This window comes from Rhipicephalus sanguineus, unplaced genomic scaffold, assembly GCF_013339695.2.
Source record: "Rhipicephalus sanguineus isolate Rsan-2018 unplaced genomic scaffold, BIME_Rsan_1.4 Seq1138, whole genome shotgun sequence".
Lineage (NCBI taxonomy): Eukaryota > Metazoa > Arthropoda > Arachnida > Ixodida > Ixodidae > Rhipicephalus > Rhipicephalus sanguineus.
In genome coordinates, this window is record NW_023614391.1 from 839,064 (window position 1) to 860,048 (window position 20,985).

Consider the following 20,985-nt stretch of genomic DNA (forward strand, 5'->3'; position numbering starts at 1 on the left):
CTATTTACAGCAAATACAATAGCACTGAAACATAATTAACAAACTTTTGTTGGAATACCAACAAGACATACGGCGGCAGTCAAATCATGAGGAGCCAACGGGCACTGCTGAGTGCAAGTGCAAAAGGAAATCAATGGCTTCAATCGACATTTCATTCCTTCATTTTACTCATGTGAATGCAATTCTTTTCGCAAGCATAATGCACTGAAGCGTAGTTCGCCTTCTTAATATCTGTAAGCTACGATGCGACTGTGAGACTTGTTGAAAGTGCATCTACACTCTCGAGTACTCCCCCTTAGGTGCAACTTTGCCACAAAACTCTTATTGTCATGAATCTTCCATGCGTTCAGTTGAAGCTGCATGCTCAGCACTTCACAGCAAGGAGTTCCACGGGTATCATCACACCCAACACCTACGTACTTGGGTGCACGTGGGTACCACGCACATAGGTTCCCAACACAAGTACCAGCTATGCAACATGGAACCAAGTGCATGCATTTGAGATTCTTGCGTGGCAAAAATACACCGTTAAGGGGCTGCAGTTGTGAGGAGAGTGCCAGAATTCTACCCTAGATAAAACTCTCGAAATTGTGCCAACTTTTCTAGCCACAGCTCGCAAGTGATTCGCCAAACATGCCGGCCACTTTGCAGCCTCAGGCTTTTACTCTAGCCAAACGTAATGAACCTTGCACTATCCAAGATCAACGGGACATGGCGGTACATTTCGTTTACGGGACCGCTTTCACAGCAAGCTTGCAAGAACACGCTGGGCATAAATCACTCGTGAGTACACCCAAAAATTTTGCTCATAGTAGGGTGCTGGAGCTGATAACAAGAACAGCCATTCGCTACACCTGTGGCAACAACAGTCTTGCTAAGAGTCTCACATTATTGTCAAAATTATCGCATTCCCTAATTCACCGGTGCTATAAACAAATAGACGGCAGAATGCGCCCTAGAAAACGGTGCTGTGCATCTCATGCCACACTCTCGTTGCTTATGGTACGAGTTGCAGCTGAAAGAAATTTGAACCGTACCTCCCAGTTGCCCAGGTACACAAATCTGGTTACAAAGCATAGACTCTCGACAGCTTATCAGTTAAGTGCACAGTAAAAGTACTACCTCACATGTGGACCTCCTTGAAAACCCTCCTCGAATATCTCTTATTCCTATGCATTAATTGCGATTTTATGATTGCGTAGCGCCGAGTTGTACGCTTAAAAAATTGCAAGAAAGAGGCATGCAGAATGACGTAGTGCAGGAGGGCGGCCTTGTGCTAGTGCACCTAGACACCATGGCTCACAATCACTGTAGAAGATTGGCGAAGAATTGCATGCAGTATGTCCTTCTGCGTTTCCCCTCTTTCTCTTCCTCTTTTTTACCACGGAAAACTGTGCACTGCTATCATGCACATGCACCAAATAACTTTTTGCACTGCTTTACTACATCTCATTCATTTCTAGCAGTGTTGAACCATGAGCAACAGCACGTGCAGCAGTAAGCCTAACTTTATTATTCAATTTTTTGGACACAGAAAGCTGCTCACGAGGTGCAAACTCGGAAAAAGATACAACAACCCTTCGGCCACAGACTACACCTACTTTGCACAGGCCAATCGATATCTCCTCCTGACCAGCAAAGTGCATGCTACGGCGCCATCATTTATATAAGAGCGAAGAATCCAGCTAAACTAATCGGTGTTAATGCTAGAGGCCCTACACATACTAAAGCGCCGTGAAGTGGTCATTTCGAGGCGCTGCACGTACACTTAGGCTAGGCTCCCTTGCACAGACTACTGACAGGTAATGCGTAGTGTCCTTAGATCTGCCTGTCTACTGGTCCTTGTGCGAACTATCATCATCTTATCGAATGTGCAACCACCTCCGAGATGCACCAGCACTTTCAAATAGGTCAGCTCCAGCTGCTTGTACGGTGGACCTGCATCAGGGTGTCCACGAACATCGCCACCCGAATGATAGCAGCTACATATTACATCAGCTGGGGCACCACTGGTGCCCTCCGCTGTTTGGTCTTGAGAAGAAGCACGAACACTTGCGAACGCACCAAACATTGACGACTGCTGAATGAACAAGCCTAAAAACGAGCCCTTAATATCGTGACCAGCACAGAAATTCAAAATCAAGCCGCTGCAGTGAGGAAATGGCTAAAACAAATTACATGGCACTGATTTGATGACTGAACAAGGCTGCATTTTGACGAACGCGAGCAAATGCCTCCCTTACAGCTCAAACAACTTGACTAAGGACAACCATTTTATTTTTCAAAAATTGAGAATCATTGTATGCCTTGGGATATGTTTCCCAGGATCAAAGTTCCATAAAAACAAGTGAAAAATAGTGCTGTGCTATTTTTGTGGCCAAAGATTAGGTGCTGCACAGGTTAAAAAAAGCAGTGCTCCCGATGAGCAAGTGAATCGTGTCGGATTCTCTGCCACAGTGCATTGGAAACAAGGCGTGAGGAAAAAAAAAAAAGAACGTTGCAATAGCAGACACAATTCACCGCAATCAGTTCACAGTTGATACCTGTGCGTTTCACTCCCACGATTCAAAAACTTTGCTCCTTCAAAACTCGAAATGCTCAAGCTGCAACCCTCGACTCTCTTACACTGACAGTGAAAGAAAAAGTTGGGCTTGTCGAAATGCAATATAATTCAGTCCACAGCAGTCTGAAAACTTTCTTGTGACAAAACTAACTGATAAGTAACAGCTAAACAATTCCTAAACCGATCACAGCCCAGCGAACTGTACCTCCGTCTTGCCGGGACGAACCTCCAGAACATCTCAGTAAGGTACAGCACGAAATCCCCTATGCCTTGGTCAAATCATCAGGCACCGCCGTCGAATCGTCACATTTTCCGCGAGCTCAACACGAGAGATGAACAGTCATTGAAGCCAAGCACGACAGCATGGCTGCAAGGTACCTCGGAACAGAAGTGTACCCGTCCAATTCTTGTTGCTCGGTTGCAGGCATCCAAAGTGTTCATGGCCGCAAGGCGACGGTCCTGACGAACACAGTCACGAGGTCATCACACAGACACAATCTGGGCACAGTCGCGATTGTCCTGGACGTTTTTGTCGACTACATCGAGGCAGACTCGTCGCCAATGAGTTGCACGGTCGTGAAGCGACGCTGGAGTCGTCGCACGGAGCCTAGCTACCTGAAATCATCGTCAGTGAGGAAGAGTCAGGCGAGACGCTCTTTCTTTTTCTCTTATGCTACCGTATTTTACACTGTGACACCATAATGTGTATTCAGTAAGTTTCAACCGTTGCAATAAAAATGTTTTATACAATGCCAAATATCGCATTTTATCCGAATGCTTGCACCTGATTGCGCTCGCAGTGGGGAGAAGAGGCCTTTCAGTGTCACCCTCTATAGCAGAGCTGTCGTTTATCCATTCCTGAACTTTTTCCTCTTGCCATGAAACGAGTTTGATTATAATCAGTATGCTTAACGAGGAAGTTTGTGTTCCCACTAGATTTTGCGGCTGCCCAGCTAAGGAAATATTAAATATTGAGCGCACTGCAAAAGCACCATCACAAGTGCAGATGCTTTCATGCCATTCCCCGAGTCTCAAGTGAATGCCTCCAGGCTCTTTCCACCAAACGGTTCCACACCAAGGGGTTTTCACCGCAATTTTTGTGTTCAAATTTTACGTTAAGAGGCTGGTGCCAGAGTACTAAGAATATTATAAATGCTCACTAAGAGAGTAAGGATTGTCCTTGGATTCATGCTACTCAGAATTACAACAACCTCATCTTTCCAGATACTAATGGTTTTTAGGTGCTTAGCACAGGGTAGCCAACCGGCCTGAGAACTGGCTAACATCCCCGTCTTTCCATTTCCTCCTTCATCTTTTTACCATAAACATTATCTTAAAGTCTTCCTCTTTAAGACTGAAGCCTCCGACAAACTTGCTTGCAAACTTCTCGTTATCTGAGTCTTTTACTTCATGGATGCCCGAGTGCATAGAAATTTACCATGAACAGAATTGACAATGACAAATCGAGCGACGATAACTCAGGCCACAAGTGAAAACAGCGATAAATCACCACCTGCAAATACACATAAACATTACCTTAACTTGCCCTAAAATTTAGGCCTCTCGTTAGGCTTCAACTTTGAGATATATAATAAAATCTTGGTAGATTGAATTCGCTTAAACCAAACAGCTGCTTATATGGCACAATTGCCTCTAATTCGGATTGTTTTGTATGACGGTGCTGTAAACAAATATTCCTGCTAAACAGAGCACATTTGCAGGATCCCTACCGTAGTTGGCTCAAGCGACTCAAGCACGGTAAAGATAAGAGATCAGCTAGTGATTCCTAATGTGACTTGTCATATTTTTTTTTGGTGCAACTAGAAGCAGCCACAAATGTTGAAAATATCCAGGTTTGCATTAAGAACATAGATCAATACTAGGCCTTTAAATATGATAGCATATAGCTTTCTTTGCATTACCTACACTGATGTTCACATTGTGTACGAGTTTTTATGGTATACCTGCAACATGTAGTTTCTGACTCTCCAACAGGCTTAGGTTTTCAAAAACGCGACGATGGCCCCTCAATGCAAAAAACCTAAACAGAACTAAGCTTGTCTTATCTGTCATGCAACTTACTTCGAAATATGTATGCAGCCTCGCAACTTTTTCATTACGACATATGACGTTATAACGGACTGTTTTAAAAGCCCATTTTCATGACTCGGCCTTGAGTAAATATCCAGGTGCTTCTTGCAGGAATTTCTGAGGTTGTTCAGCTACGTATGGCGACACGCGCATTCTCCCACTGGTCCTATCGATAGGAGTACAACCCAGTTTCAAGTTTGCTGGTCCCGAGTTCAAAGGGCATTGCAATCAACTTTCCTCCTGCCTCCCAACTAGAATCATCAGTGGGATATCTCCCAGTTTTCCAGGTCCCTTTTGCAACTTTCCACAGCCGTTCTCAGTTTCCTTCTGAAGTGTGAGCTCAAGTTTTCACACATCGTATTCCCAGCACATCCTTTAAAGTTTTCAATCAGCCGAAAGCGCCCTCTCGCAAGCATTTCCAGACATTAACTGTCCTTCCCGAGGTCTTCCTCATGGGATTGCCTGACACACACACTTACACATGCAAACACACACACACACATGCAGATTCGCAGGGCTTTCGAGAAAATATCGAACACTGCACGGTACATTTGAACTTGCAACCGTGCTTTTCTTCCAAGAGCCTTCAACAGCAAAGGAGCTCCACCCCTTCCCCCAAGAAGAAGAAATTCTTCCCTCACAACCAGCCTCAAACACTGCTCCGCCGCGCCCGTAGGAATCGAGCCTTCACGAGAGGTGGGGACACACGCTTTTAAGAACCCAAGCGGGATGGCGTTGCCACTTTTGAGAGCGCCCCTTGAAACCCCCACCCCCCCTTGTCACGCAGTGCAACCATCACGCAGAAATCCGCACCACAGTAGCTTCAACACTCTCCGTTCCGCAGCGAGAAGAAACTGTCACCAGAACGGCACGAGCGAGGCGAGCCAGCGGAACAGGGCCACGTGGAACAACGTCGACATGATGAAGAAGGCGTGCACGAGCACGATCCAGACGATGTTGAAGTCGACGCGCAGGGGCGCCTCGCGGAGAGGTGCGGGGTGGTCCTTGCCGATGTCCTCCTCCTCCCCTTTGCCTCGGTGGAGACGTCCCGGGAAGCGTCCCGTTCGGTAGAAGATGTCCAAGAGGTCTTCCTTCTCCGCCCACCGGTCGTACAGCCATTTCGTGAGGGCCTGAGAAGCGAACGAAAATATTTTAAAGCCGCTCAATTCAAAATGCTGCAATGCCTAAATCCGGGCAATGCGTACTTTTTGCTTGTCCAAGCTGAAAATATCCGCGGCCTTTGTCACTTCAGGCAGAACACTTAGTTCTTGTATCACTAACAGTCTCAAGTAAAGCCAACTGCCAGCCTAAAACATGGCCAAACTAGCCAAACTGCGCGTGCGAACAATCGCACACTGATCTATCATGTTCAGAACGCTTGATGGGCCACTTTCACCTTAGTACACTGGTGCCATGCATAAAAGCATACTAAGATTGGGAAGGGGCTATCAGCTGTTGCAGGACACAGCACATGTTTTCGTTTAATTAGACAACTGTGCACACGCCGTACAATAAAGACTACCAGTATGATCGTTGACATCTAAAATTCTTACTGGCAAACATTCATAGCTGGCTATAACGCTGCTGCAGCCTGAGAAAAACAAAAACACAACAAACTCTCAATTATCTGGAAAGCAAAAATCTCGATCAGTGTGGAAAAAAAAAGACGTCGCCACTTGTTTAGGGACATCGCAGAGCTGAGTCTCACCGCCGTATTCACGAACCGACCTTAACTTATCGCGGTAAGGCTACTTACGAAAGGAAGAGAAAAGTATAAGTATAAGAAAAGGATAAGGTGAGTTTCAAAAACCTGCCTTATCTTGCCATAAGTGCGCCTTATGGAAGGCGTCCTTAACTCGTCAAGTATGTGCCCTGGGAGCCAGGGTAGGTAAAGTTTTGTTACAAAATGATTACTTCGAGCAACAATAAATAGTTTCATTGCAAGAAACCAATAATGGTATGCACAAAAGTACCCATGCGTAAACACCAAAAATGTTTGCTAAGGCACCGCCCGCTTTTGGTGAAATCCACATTATTTGTCTGGCCACATTTGTTGACCCCCCGTCGACACAGTCGGGCCGCGAGAGCACGATTGCTATTTCGACGTCTTCTCACGTACGTTTTGTCGTTGATGGTATTTTCGTGCTCGCTTCAGCGTTTATCGTTATCTCTCACTTTTCTTACTACACTTGATTTATGCAATTGGTTGAGTGGTTTAGAGTCTTTGCCTTCTTAAATTGCGTTCATTATGAAACGACGCATCAGGAGAACTTCAACGACGAAGAGTGCGGCATCGCGGCCATGTCGCGGCGTCTTGACGGATCTCGTCAACAAGTACCGTGAGGTACTGCGTTGTTGACTTTCTTTCGGGCCATGAACGTGAACGAACTTCGTAAACAGTGTACTCTGTGGTGTGTGTGCTATCTTGTGAGTTTCTGAATACAATGTTTACCACCACCACCACCACCACCATCGGTATTTTCCTGCAGAGGCAGCACTGCGAGCAACTTCTTGACGGCACTTTTTCTAAAGCGGAAGCGACACAGAAATTCGTGCCCATCGTAGGTCTCCACCGGGTTCCACTGAGGATTCGCCGCGGCGGGTACGCGTATGCATACGCTGTGCCGTTCAATATTTTATTACGGTCCACATATAATCAACCAACTGCGCAAAGTTCTCCCCCGCCATGTTGTGTGTCTACAAGGAAGCCTTAAGGTAGGTCATAGGCTACCTTAACCGAGCCTTACTTATGACGGCGATAAGTACAAGGAAAGTTCTGCGATAAGTACAAGGTTCGTTCTTGAAACGCGTTAAGGGCGGACTTATGGTTAAGGGAGACTTAAGTCATAAGGATAAGGTTAAGTTAGGTTCGTGAATACGGAGGTCAGTGACCCAGAAATGAATGAAGCTCTTCTGGACAGTGCATAGGATAAATTCTCAGCAAAAGCAACCAGAACAAGTGTATTTACCACAAATGAAAGTTTTTTTTTAGGTAACGGCACACTTGCAATAAGTTTCGAGCTGCTGACCAATGTATTTTGGAGCTGTTCACAGTTACCAGCCATGCGGCTATGAGCTTGATCAAATTATGCAGCTGTTCTATGATAAAATCGACTTACAAGACTTTTGTTGCCTCAATGCACAACGGCAACAGAAATTCGCAGAATGTTACGAGTCAACCTCGATTCTTAATTCGGCGAATGATGATGCAAGAACAAAACGTGACCACCATAAATAAAGCTGCGCAATTCAAGTTGTGGCCTTACTTTCACGCAAGTGCACACTGCAGCTCTTTTGTTTTAGTGGTGTACGACAGTGTTTAATGTTGTGCACTCATCGGATTAAGCAGAGAACAAGTGGTTCGGTTTCTGACTGATTTCTTTGATTTCGCGTTGTTTCAGATACTTGGGAATCCCGCTTAATTAGGATATTTTTCTCGGTCCCGAGGCCTTCGAATTAACGAGGTTTTACTATATATGAGAATGGGGTCATTCACAGAACCGTAACAACTGCACATCATTTTGTTGTCACGAACAATTGGAAGCGCTAAAGAACTAAACATATGCAGCACACTTGCACGACAACTCAAACACAGGAAACGCAAAGGCATCTTGACCAGACTTCGGGAAGCATGGCAGCTTCTCCGATGACGATGAGCGCATGTCAACGCTACAGCTCTCTGGGCAACAGACACAGGTCTCGAGGCCTTATGTTTGGCAAATGCGCACGCCCAAAGTGGTTTGTAAAATACGTCATAGGTACCATCTTTCGATTGCAAATACAGATCTCAAGGGTCATGCTCTTGCTCGAGGAAAACTTAAAAATGCCATAGGTGTCTTGTGACGAATTCGGGGGCGATCATCATGTCAGAAAGAAAAACAAATTTTGTAATTTCTGAAGTGCAGTCATTACGCAATAAAATACAGCACATAAATGCGTTAATATATACAGTAAAATCTTGGTGATACGAATCTCAAGGGGGAGTGAAAATATTCATATCAGCCGAAATTTTGTACGGTCGATCCCGGATATATCGAACTCGGATATATCGAATTATTGGCTATATCGAACAGTTGAGAAATCCCCTTGAATATCCCATGCAAAAGTATGGGGCTGGTGTGCACGTATATCGAACTCCCGCACAGCGAAACATCCGCTATATCAGACGCTGCTCCGCGCCGAAGCCCAGGAAGTGCATTTTTCCTAACAACTATTGATCATTTTTCGGCCGCGTTCTTGCAAGTTCCAATCCCTCGTCGCGCGCAGGTGACTAAATTGCGTTGCTCTAGTTCGTTGCGCAGCGCTTGTCAGTTCACCGGTATATTTGACGCGCGATCCACAGGTTTTAACACATGGGCTAGTGTTTTTCAAAGAGGCTGATTGCCGAGGGCACCAAAATGAGACTTCGAAGTGGCTTGGCAGCGTTGTTGTAATGTTTGCATTCCCTTCCTTGTCTGTTTGCGCACGATGGCATGCGGGCCCGCAAAGCATAGCCTTCGAGATCCGCAACCTAGTGACGTATTTTTAGTGTTATTGGTTTTAAAATGCAGGTCTCAGAGGCTATGCTTTTTTTCGCATCTCTCGCCAAAGTAGCGGCTGCCTTCTACAAAGCCACAAGTGCCATCGGTATCGCTAACATGTCGATGGTGGAGAAATGTTCTTCGTGCAGCGCAGCGTTGTTAGCGTTGTCTCTTGCGGCATGTGTACTCTTGCTTCGTTCTTGATAAATCGTCATTCGGGAGTCGAGCTAAACATTGTCCCGCTCGTAGCGATAAAAATGATGACCGGTGCTGGGAACAACGTCAAGTAAAGCACCGTCGTGTACTGTTTCCTTACGGGCCTTGGTGCCAGGTGACGACTTTGGGCGCGTCATGACTGCCGACTACGGCGTACGATGCGTCAGTAGTGAAATTTGTGACTTAGCGTTTCCGGGCGCCGTATCGGACGGGAGCACAGCAAGTGACTTTATCGGTGCAGATAACGATGTAGCTGTTTCTGCTTGCATCGATGCCGAGGTCGTAGCTAACGTTGCCGGTGCTGCGGAAATGGACCCGTGCGGTTTGAAGATGCCAGCCACCGCTGCCACCGCTAAACCTTTTACCGCGCTACAGAGCTCGCATCAGCGTTCAGCGTCGATCACCGCTGTTGTGGCCGAAGGTGCTGAATTTACTTATTTGTAAAGCTTCAATGATATTGACGATGACTTAATAAATTCACAGCGCGCAAGAAGCAAGACAAGTTTATGGACTATTTGCATGCGGAATAAAGTGCGCTAACTTGCAAAAGGAGAAGTTCTTGCCTTGTTCTTTGGCACATATGAGCGAATCGTTATGTTCCCACTTTTTACGATTTCGGAAAACTGTGTCGAGGCCTGCAGTGCTTTAATTAAAGCCTTAAATACGCATAATTCGTATTCCAAATTATCGATATATCGAACTATTTCGCGGTCCCCTTTGAGTTCGATTTATCCGGGATCGACTGCATCACCAAAAAGCTAGCAAAATTCATTTTCAAACAATGATATACGCACAAAACATTCATCTGCGTCGAAATGACTCGCGTACATCTTTCAGGGACACCCGTGAATGGACCGATAAGGAACAGCACAGCTGGCTGCCACTAACGCACGTTCAGAGCTTCGCGTGAGGCCAACTGAAAACTAAGTGTTAAAGTCCACTCCACTACAGTCATAAAGCAAAGGACGACAGGAACGCCGAAACGGTTCGCGCCTTTTTACGAGTTTATTGCCTTCAATCTACTGCTGCGTTAGCCACGTAGCTTTGGAGCTGCAAACTGTCGCTTATCTATGATATCGTGGATGGCGACCGTGGATTCGTGCACGGCAGTCGTGGCAAACGGTAGTTTAGTCTTTAATCTGTGTGCGCTGAATGCGCACGTACCTTCAAACCTACATCATTCATTGCCATCTACGATTGCATCTACCATGGCTTTGTCCGCAGTGTTCGCAGCAAGCAGCATTGCTTTGACTCTCCGTGTTGGATGCACATGCACTTTTGGAGATCACTCAGTTTTGTCATTGCCATACATAATCGTGTCGACAGTGATCGCGGTTTCGTGTGCCGTGGTTGCGGCAAACGGTAGTTCCGTTTTCACTCGTGTGCTCAGGCCGAGCTTGTGCCTTCAGAACTACATCGTTATCTATGACCGAGTCTTCCGCGGTTTTGTCCGCCGCGGTTGCGGCAAGCAGCATCGCTCTGACACGTATTTTTGGGGTTTCGTCGTCGCCGTACGTGATCGCGTCAATAGTGACCGCGGTTTCGTCCACACTGGTTGGTACCCACCGTTCTGACTGTATGTGCACTGGCCACGCGTGTACTTTCGAAGCTTTCAGAGTACGCTGCTCTCGGTCATCGCTTGACGGCTTCAGTACCGAAGTTCGTATCACCCGTTGCGATATAAAAAAAAAAAAAGAGTTTGGATCATCAAAATTTTGGCCCAGTGGACACAATGGATTTCGGCCGGGGAATTTTACTAATTCGTATCAGACCGAAATTCCGTCAGTCAGATTTGTACCACCGAGATTCTACTGTATTACACTCTACAAAAGCATCACATCTGATGCCGCTTCGGAAATGCAAAAGTACTGTACATTGAATGTGAACGTTGAGGCAACCTTTTTGGTTTTTTTTCTTTAAATATTCACATGCAATTTGGTAACGAAATTTCCTTATTCTCACACCCCTTCCACGAAAATTCAATGACCCCCTCACCTCCGAATCGTGGACGGGCACCTCTGAGATGGGGAAACGCCGATAGTGCATGTGGACGACGCACTGCTTGCGGAAACCACCCGAAATGACAAACAGGTCCAGGGGCTTGCCCATGTCTGGGTAGCCAATGGTGATGTCCACCACCCACTTGATTGGCTCCTCTCCTGCAGGTGTCCATACAAAGAGAATGCACAGTTCAGTAGCAGAGAGCAGCGTGAAACACTGTTTCACGGCAAGCCTTTGTTGCACTCGGTACCAAATTCTGCTGAACTTCTGATCGGGCCTGCAAAACCTCTCGATGCAGTTTAACATGCATTGGCTGGAGCGAAAGAATTACTACCAATAATGTCCCCCACGCTTTCCTTGGCTTCATGTCCTGTTGCCCTTATTAGTAGGCATGGGTGAGTATTCGAGCCTTTCAAGTATTAGTGTACTCGAATTCGCTTCGGCACGAATTTAAATTGTTCCACGTTTAGAAGCATTCGATATGAACAAACAGAAGTATATTTCATGGCATGTAACCCCCTGAAAAGGTTGTTTCACTGCAGCTTGGGGCCGCTATGCCGTAGAAACCACATATCCAGAGAAAATCCGCCCTGCCGCAAAGCCACACTTAACGTTAAGTGCACATGTTACCTCTGCCTCTATTAATCATATCTTTTAAGTTTAAAATAGGCTTGTGCGAATATTCGAGCACTGCAAATATTTGAACGAATATTACAGTATTCGAATTCGCTTCCATTCGAATTTAAGTTATTAGAAATTTCGAAGTATTCAAAATGAACAAATGGGTGTATATTAGTCCACATGTAACCCCCTGTAAAGGTAGTTTCACTGCAGTGGAGGAGTGCTATACTATGAATACACTTTGCCAGGGAAAATCCGCACTGGCATGAAGCCCCACTTCAAGGTTAAATGGACATATTACCCTCACATCGATTCGTCATTTTTTAAGTTTAAAAGCTCGTTATACTGGCCTATATGGTCTAAGTATAGCAAATTTTAAGGCTTAACATATTTTACAGGTTATCACTTGCATTCTACCGAAAGTCAAATCCTGCTACTATTCAAAGTTGCTTCCACTTTCTTTGAACCAAAAATAATGACATTTGCACATGCCTTGTTTCAATTAAAAAAAATGTATATTGTGCAGGTTAGTCGTGTCATGACAAATATGCTAATTTTTCTTTATAATATGTGACATATACTATTCAAATTCGATTCGAAATTATTCGACCAAATCACTATTCGCTTCGAACCAAAAATTGACTATTCGCACAAGCCTAGTTTAAAAGCATGCTATATGAGCTATTACGCACCAAGTATTGCAAACCTTAAGCGTCACGTATTTTACCGCTGATAACTTGTACCCCATTACCATTCAAATCATGCCACTAATGAATTTGCTTCCACTTCACTTTGAACTCAAAAAGTCGCATTTGCACACGCCTAGTTTCAATTCTTAAAGATATTGCGCAAGTTAGTTGAAAAAATGCTAATTTTTCTTCATAATATGCGATATTACTATTTGAGCTATTGTATTTGAAATTTTTTGGCCAAATCACTATTAGCTGCAAGCTCGCTTCGAACCTGAAATTTACTATTCGCCCATCCCTACTTATTAGGTCGTTTCTGATTTTCTGATCATCGCTGATTTTCTGATCATCACTTCATCACTTATGTCTAAATATATTGCTGTGATAAGCTGGTGAATGGAATATCCAGCATATCAACTTTTATCATCCTTTGAAGTATGAAAACCGAGCTGGCACGGCTATGTACCATAGCGAGCATCGCATTTTTGGTGTCTGAGCAAGAAAATCATGCACTCTAAAATCAAGACTGTGTCAGAAAAAGGTCCCTTACGCATTCACGATTTGAATGTCAAAGCCATCCGGTGTGGCTATCTGGTGATCATCATTAAATCATCATTTTCTGGTCTTCAATTATCATCATTACCATCATCTTCTTCGACAATGACTATTGGTACCATTTGTTTTGACTACGACAACTATACCGATGGTCACTTTTCGCGTTTAACGAGGCATATGAGGTTTCAGCCTTAATAAACATGGCACTCACACAGTGTACTTACCCCTGCCAAACACATCATAAACCCCAGTGAACAAACAAATAGAATGTTATGCTCGGTGCTCAAAGGTCCATTATCAATGGCACGGTCTTTCTCCCTCACCCTTGTTAGTCTTTCTCAAGATTCTCGGACGAGAGTGTCTCGAGGACGGTCTTCATAGCACCCACACGCGGCAGCGTCACGTGCTCCAGGATGGGGTAGCCATTGGCCCTGGCATACCTGCAGAGAGGGAAAGATAGACGGCCATGTTTCAACAACCGCCGTGCTGATGCTTCATCGCTTCGTGCAGGGTATTTTCGCAGCTTATACGCCAAGTTAACCGGTGTCAAAAAGGCGGAGCGGACAATGTACGGCCCTCATATAAAGCATCAAAGACAAAAAAATAAAGACATACAAAAAAATGTGTGCAAGCTTGGTCACTGCTGTCACTCGGGGTATCGAACTGGGTATGGGCAAAATGAGCTCGTGAACAGTTGAGGTTCGTTACCGTCGAACACAGTTGAAACTTGATTTGAAGCGATGACCATGCTCTCATTATTTATTTAAATCGGGAACTTTGTAAAATCAAGAAAGGAATTTTTCAGACCTTCAAAATCTGAAGTTATACAGTAGCGATACCCGACGTTTTAAGTGCAACTCAATTATCATTATAAGTTTAAAAGTGTGTTACAAGGGCCTGTACGCGCTAAGTGCAGCAAATTTTAAAGGGACCTGGAACAGTTGTGACAACTTTGCATAGATGCATTGAGCTGGTAAAGCAAGACCCAAGAATCATTTGCAGACCGATTTAAGCTCTCCGCATCAACTGTGTAATTTATTACGAGAATTTAAACGTGTGAATCGCTACAGATCGCAGCACCTCAGCCGAGCGAGTTTTCAACTTCTTGCGCCCTTTCTACGTAGCACTGCTCCATGTTACGTAGCACCGGGGGCCAATCTCATTGAATATGTCCAGTCTACGTCACTGAACCTCCGGTGGGCAGCGAGCGTCGTCTGCCTGCGTTACAATGTGCTCCAGGTTGACCCAAGCCGCGCGACAGTGTTTGTCTCAAGGTTTCATTATTCAGACACAAATTAACGACTGGCGACTTCTAAACATGCGACATTGGGTAAGGCTTGTAAGGCATCCGACGGGCGGAGTCGCTTCAGCTCGTCACAGTAGTGAGGGTCGAGCCCTCGCTATCCGGTCAATGCCAGCAACCACGCGTCTGCGGCTCTAACTTCAGCCCTGAAGACACAACCACAGTGCCCGAGTTTACGCTTATCGGGTATCGTTCTCAAACACTTTTTTGTTGGTCCGCATGCCTTTACAGATTGGGGCCGTATGGGAGACTAAAATAAGAATGGCTGGTAGTGTGGCGGCACCTGGCGGAGTAGAACCACTCTGCACACTTCGTCTGTGCTGGCCGACGGGGCGCACTGCGAAGAGCACTCGATAAAGCTCAACTCGTTGAGTGCGCTGCGGTCGCCAGCAACGCCTGCGTGTTTCATGAGTTGAGGAGGCAAAGCAGCGGGGAGAAGGAGGTTACAGCTATTAATGCCCGTAGCTGCCTTGATACACGGTGTGTGCTTAATTGGTGGTGCGAATGATTTTGTCAGCTTAAGCGCTGACGAAATTTCAAAAAAGTGCTTCAGGGTCCCTTTAAAATGTATTTTACTGCTTATAACTTGCACCCTACTGCTATTCAAATCTTACTGCAATTCAAAGCTGCCTCCACTTCACTTTGAACCAGAGAAGTGACATGCCTGCATGCCTAGTTCCAATTCTCAAAAATATTGCGCAAGTTAGTCGAGTCATGACAAAAGTGCTCACTTTCCTTTACAACATGTGCTATATAATATACAAACTATTCGATAAAAAATTATTCGACCAAATCACTATTTGCTTCAAATTCGCTTCGAACAGCAAGTTTACTATTCACCCCTATCCCTAGAAATGAAGACTTCCTTTCCGACGTCAGGCGGCAGATTGTATGTTTATCATGATATGCACACTGAACAACATACTAGATTAGCACACAGTGAGTCTTGGAATTTGCTTCCAGCGACCTTAAGGAATTGATGCACAATTATTCTCAAGATCAGCGAGAGCTACAATTTCTAACCGAACAGTTTAACAGTGTGCTGGAATGGTCTTTTTATTTCAGCGGCAAGGTGCTAGCGACGTACTTATACTGAGGAGTTGCCACATTATCGGATTAGTAGTTCAATGTCCCAGTGGAGCCTTAAGTGTTCGCCAAAACTTACTTGTATTACTAAAGAGCTGCTGTCTATAATATTGACGTTTGATATGTTCCATAGCATCAATCTATCGCTCCAACAAGACATGTTATTGGCCCTCAGTTTCCCTTAAGAGGGGTAATGACCAATTTTTTAAGCAGAGTTTAGCCCACGAAACAAACCTCCTGCATACAGTGAGGGCTCTAAGCAAGTGTGAAGCTCATTAAATGCTGATCAAATATTTTGTTGTGACATTCAAGTCAATTTTCGCATGGTGCACCCGCAGACATTGACACTAGCATAATGTCAGGCTCCAGTGTCAATTCTAGTGACTTCACGCACCAGTATGGCTAGTTGTGATCGCTTCAGCTACCAAAACATACAAGATGGACGCATGCGTGTCAACAACAGAGCGATGAAGCAGAGTGGCCGCAGAAACGTCACAACATCTTGGGCGAGTGTGTAACGAGAAAGTCATATCGTGTCGCGGGTACAGGGTACAAAGTAGGAACCGAAACTAGCTTTTAGAAACATGTTGTAATTAATTTTTCAGGGCACACTCACGCTTACCGGTACATTTTCTAAGCTCTTGAAGAACCGTCCTTTCGTTTGACGTAAAAAAAAAAAAGACAACTGAAAGTTTTCGTCTCAGTACCCCTTTAACACAACAGGCCTGTACATTCCAAGCGAGTCGTAGCAAACACAAGCATGTACCGCTGGCTCGTGGCCCGCCGCTTGTGCAGGAAGCCACCCTCGGGGAAGAGGACAATCCACTTGAGCCCGCGGCGGAGGTACACCTCCGCAATGTGGTCCCTGAGCCGCTGCAACTGGGTGTTGCGGGTGTCCTTGCCCTGTGTGCGAGAACAAACCCCAACCATCTTGACCAACTTGGGGTGCGGGCACACTGAAGCAAAAGCCTAAACCACGAGGAGTAATTTTCAGACAGACTCCTGGTGTCAGCCAACAATGGCATACTTCACGCTTTGCTAGCGATTTCGGCAGCAGGCACCATAGTCTAGCGTAGTTACACTTTGGTGTCGAATTCGTGTCACCCATGGCATCGCATTGGTCACGACAACAGTGCGTAGCGATGGCCAGCCAAGAAGCCAAAAATACGTCCAAAACTTATTTCTTGCAGCTGAGGTTAAGAGGGATAGACTGGGCTCAAGTTGAGGGAACACATTTCTCCAGTAGAGTAATTCAAAAGATTGCGTTACAGAGAGGAAAGGTGCTACATTTTCTTGCGCATAACCTGCCCCTGTATATAACCTGCACTTTCAGTACAAACCATGGAAAAATAAGAATGAAAAATATTCTCGCATACTGCCATGAAGCTGCCTTCTTTGCATTACTACGAAGCACTGCCATGAAGCCACCTTCCTCACCGAAATTCCCATAGAACTCGTGCCCCGACTTTAGCTCGGAATTTTCTGTACATCTTCTGCAGGTTATACGCGAGAAAATACGGTACTATGATAATAAAGTGAACTCCTGGCGCACATCAAACATTAATATGAGTGCTAAAACATTTCATACAAAAGCATTACATGAACATTTCATGACAATATACACAGTTTGCGGCAAAGCTCATCACTGTCTTTATATTGCATGAAGTCGTGGGTTACTTTACATAAAAGGAAGTGCACAACATCTATTGTATTTTTCAAAAGCAAGGTTATCTTCCAGCAAATTTGTTTTTTTTTTGGCATCCTATAAACATCCTTTTTATCAATGCCTTGCTTTTGTTTTTATCACTGCTTTAGGCAACAACATTTGCTACTACACCCATATAAGCGCTTGTTTTTCTGAGCAAGAATCTGTGAGCATAGTCTCCCTGCAGCTGCCTAGCTTTATTTCAGAGTCTTGTCATCTTGGATATTTGTGGATTGTGCTTTTGCCTGCTACCGCAGGTCCCTGCTTTATAATTTCGCTGGAGTACCTACTCAATAAGCTTCTTGACTTGCACATGCAAACCTCAGGCTAGTGCACATTCTACATCCGTTTTGCCTCATTATGCGATATCGCACAATGTTGCCATTCTGGGTAAAGAAATGCTATAACAGCAAGTGAAACGTTAACAACAAGTCGACGTTACCGTCTAGCGTTTTTTCTCCACGACTAGATACCATGACTATGACAAGCTTAATGAACCAAGTTCCTACAATCAAATCAATCCAATAGATAATTAGGCCACGGAAAGCATAGGGGCCATTAATTGTCTCTTAGCTGTACTGTAGGTAGCAATAATGACATAAATTGGAACATATTAAAGTAGACAAAAAATTGCCATTTTTGTCAGTGGGATGAGTGATTCTTCGAAGGTCCACTTTAGGTGATTTCAAGTTACATCATTACATTATTACACTACAGTTAAAGACAACAATTAATGGCCCCTACGCTTTCCCTGGCCTAATGGTGTATTGGATTCACTTGGCTGTGTCTAACAAAGAGACGAGCCCCTCGAAAAAATTCCCCTTCTTTCGTAAGCTCATATAATGTCACTCTGACGGCCGGAGTGAAACCCGCGACTCCCAATGTAGCGTGCCTGCACTTGGTCACCTGGGTAATGAAGAAGTCACCGTGGGTCATGGAGACTGCGCCAAAGTTTGTGTACTTGAACAGGCGGTCCATGATCCACATGAGGTGCTCAGTGACCGAGCGCTTCCCCTGGAAGGAGGCCATGAGCAATGGCACGTCAGCCGTGGACTGGTGGTTGACTAGGACCAGCGTCCGGTCACTGTAGCACTCGCTCACGTCCTCACCGACTTCGTCCACTGCGAGATGCAACGGGAACAACATTAGCGTCACTATGCCAGTATAACTAGAGCAAAAAAACTTCGTCGACATGTGCTTGTTCATTACTTTTTCCTTGACGCTCTGAAAAGACAGTCCTGTTAAATTCCCATTTGCGTATAAGACTGGAGTGACTTGCATGCTCTTCCTGGCCATTAGACCCCAAAACAGAGACTGCAACTGCGTTGACTGCTGCATGTCCTTGTGGAAAGATGGCCAGCCACGTGGCACAATGTTAACAAGGAACAGAAAAATTTCCTGTCATACCTCACTGACAGTTATCTTTCTAGGTGGGCAAGCTGCTGGGTGGAAACCTCCATGCATGTACATTTCCTAAAGGGAGCAGAGGCCTGCATGCCATCTGCTCTTGACATTTGCCACTTACCTGTATTCCTGACTTGTGACCTATAAACCAAATGGTTTACCAGTCACATGGTCATTCATGTGACCAATAACATGTGCCATAAAATGGTAACATGGTTACCACAGTCCCATCAAACCGAATTGTGTGCTCTAAACTATCTACTTTCCCTTAAAAAAAATTTACCTTTGTGAAAAAAATTAACTGCATGTTGGATAGTAAAACAGAGTATGATGAAACGAACAGAAGCGTTGACGACATCAAAGGCGTGGCGCCGGGTGTGTGCTTTTTGGAGCCAGGTGTGTGCTTGAGTGCAGCGAATCAGCTGTTGCCCAGTGGTGGTTGAGAGATGCAGTGTGCCACAACTGGGCCACGTGTGCTGTAAACGTGGTGAAATGCTTGGCAGCCAAAGACAAGCCGAAGCAGCAGCAAACGGAAGATGGCAGGCCAACGCTTTGGACACCCATGATCCAGGCTGCACCCAGGGAACGGGTCTGTCAGTGCTGCTGCCGCCCAACCCCCACCAGTGGTGGCATTCCGCCAGCACAAGTATTGTATGGTGCGTGGCCTGGCCTGGTGTGCTACCCCTAGTCACAAGCACAGCGGATCACGGGCAAGGCGTCTCATCAGTCAGCTGCCAATGCAGCAGCTATCGTGGCCTGGCTAATGAATACAGTTGTGCTTAGCATCGTGGTGCCCGAGCACGACAAGTTGTCCGCTGGGCAGAATGATCTTTCCTGCATCGCGCGCTGCAGCTGCGATGCAGGCTCACTGCTTGTCGTAGCACTCAAATCTCCAGGCGTCATCTTTGCTTCAGCATTGTACACTGTCAATTTTTATGAAAGGGAACACGCGAGCGTGTGGCCGGCGAGCTCCGGCGGCTGCTTGTAGCGCCTTCAGGCGTGCGCGAGAGCAACCACGGTCGCTTTTCGCGTCATCTAGTGGCGAATAAAACAACCAGTCATGGGTAAAATGCAACTAGCTGCAAGATTTCAACCCCCTCCCCCTTCAAGCCGATTACGCAAGAGGCCGGGCCAGCGGCGTGTCGTCTGCTGCTTGTAAACTGTGTTTGGCACGCGGGAGCAATCGAAACGCCGAAACTCTGCCGCTTGGCTTTTGGTGAAACGCCGAAGCTCTGCCGCTTGTCATTAAAGAGGAGTGGGAGAAGCTGAGAAGAGACAGGTCCCTAACCGCCGCTCTTTATCAATCCCTACCAGCTAGAATGGCAGCTGTCAGGGCCGCAAACGGTGACGCCACCAGGTACTAACAATTCTCATAATCTGTTTTTACTTTTAATGTTGACGTCAAAAGCAAGACGACGTTTTTCCAGTTTCAATAAACGCATTGAAATTTTTTTCATGTTTCATGCTCACGTCATTTATGTTACTGATAATTATCGATCAAAATCTTTACAACCATGACAAAGCCTTTTATACTTCTCTTTGATGTGCAGTGCCATTTCGCGCTCTCATCACGAACCCAGCGTAAGTCACTATGCATGACTTTAAAGCATCGAGCTCAGACATGCCAGTACATTTTTTAACGACAGGTGACACGTTCTCGGCCAAGTGGGATTCTACTCAGAAAAATGTTTTCCACAGCATTCGATGCGAGATTTGAAAACCGGAAACCAGGAACGAAAGTTCACTTGACTGCACCGCTGTCGCTTAAATCGCTCTAAATCGGCCGAAGTGCAACGCGCGAAAGCCAAGCGGCAGAGCTTCGGCGTTTCGATTGCTCCCGCGTGCCAAACAGTTTACAAGCAGCAGACGACACGCCGCTGGACCGGCCTCTTGCGTAATCGGCTTGAAGGGGGAGGGGGTTGCAATCTTGCAGCTGGCTGCATATTACCCATGACTGGTTGTTTTATTCATCACTAGATGACGCGAAAAGAGATCGTGGTTGCTCTCGCGCACGCCTGAAGGCGCTGCAAGCAGCCGCCGGAGCTCGCGGGCCACACGCTCGCGTGTTCCCTTTCATAAAATTGACAGTGTACATCAAGACTTGCCTCTCGCCTGCCTCAGGTTTCTTCACCTTTGGGTCTGCTTGTCCCATCCATCAAAATGCAAGGTTTCTCAAACTCGTTATTCAACTTATGTTCACAGTAGTCCATGTGTTTGCAGCTTGACATTAC

At 45.7% G+C, this 20,985-nt stretch overlaps 1 protein-coding gene across 1 annotated transcript in view; it reads right to left on the reverse strand.

Moving 5' to 3' along the window:
- Nucleotides 1–5,185: 5,185 nt before the first annotated feature.
- LOC119376252 (acyl-CoA:lysophosphatidylglycerol acyltransferase 1-like) overlaps nucleotides 5,186–20,985 on the reverse strand; it is a 28,889-nt gene continuing 13,089 nt past the window's right edge. The window contains 5 exon segments of the mRNA XM_037646156.2: nucleotides 5,186–5,784; nucleotides 11,386–11,544; nucleotides 13,564–13,696; nucleotides 16,412–16,548; nucleotides 18,257–18,471. Of these exon segments, the coding sequence (XP_037502084.1) occupies nucleotides 5,512–5,784; nucleotides 11,386–11,544; nucleotides 13,564–13,696; nucleotides 16,412–16,548; nucleotides 18,257–18,471 (917 nt within the window). The 3' untranslated portion in view covers nucleotides 5,186–5,511.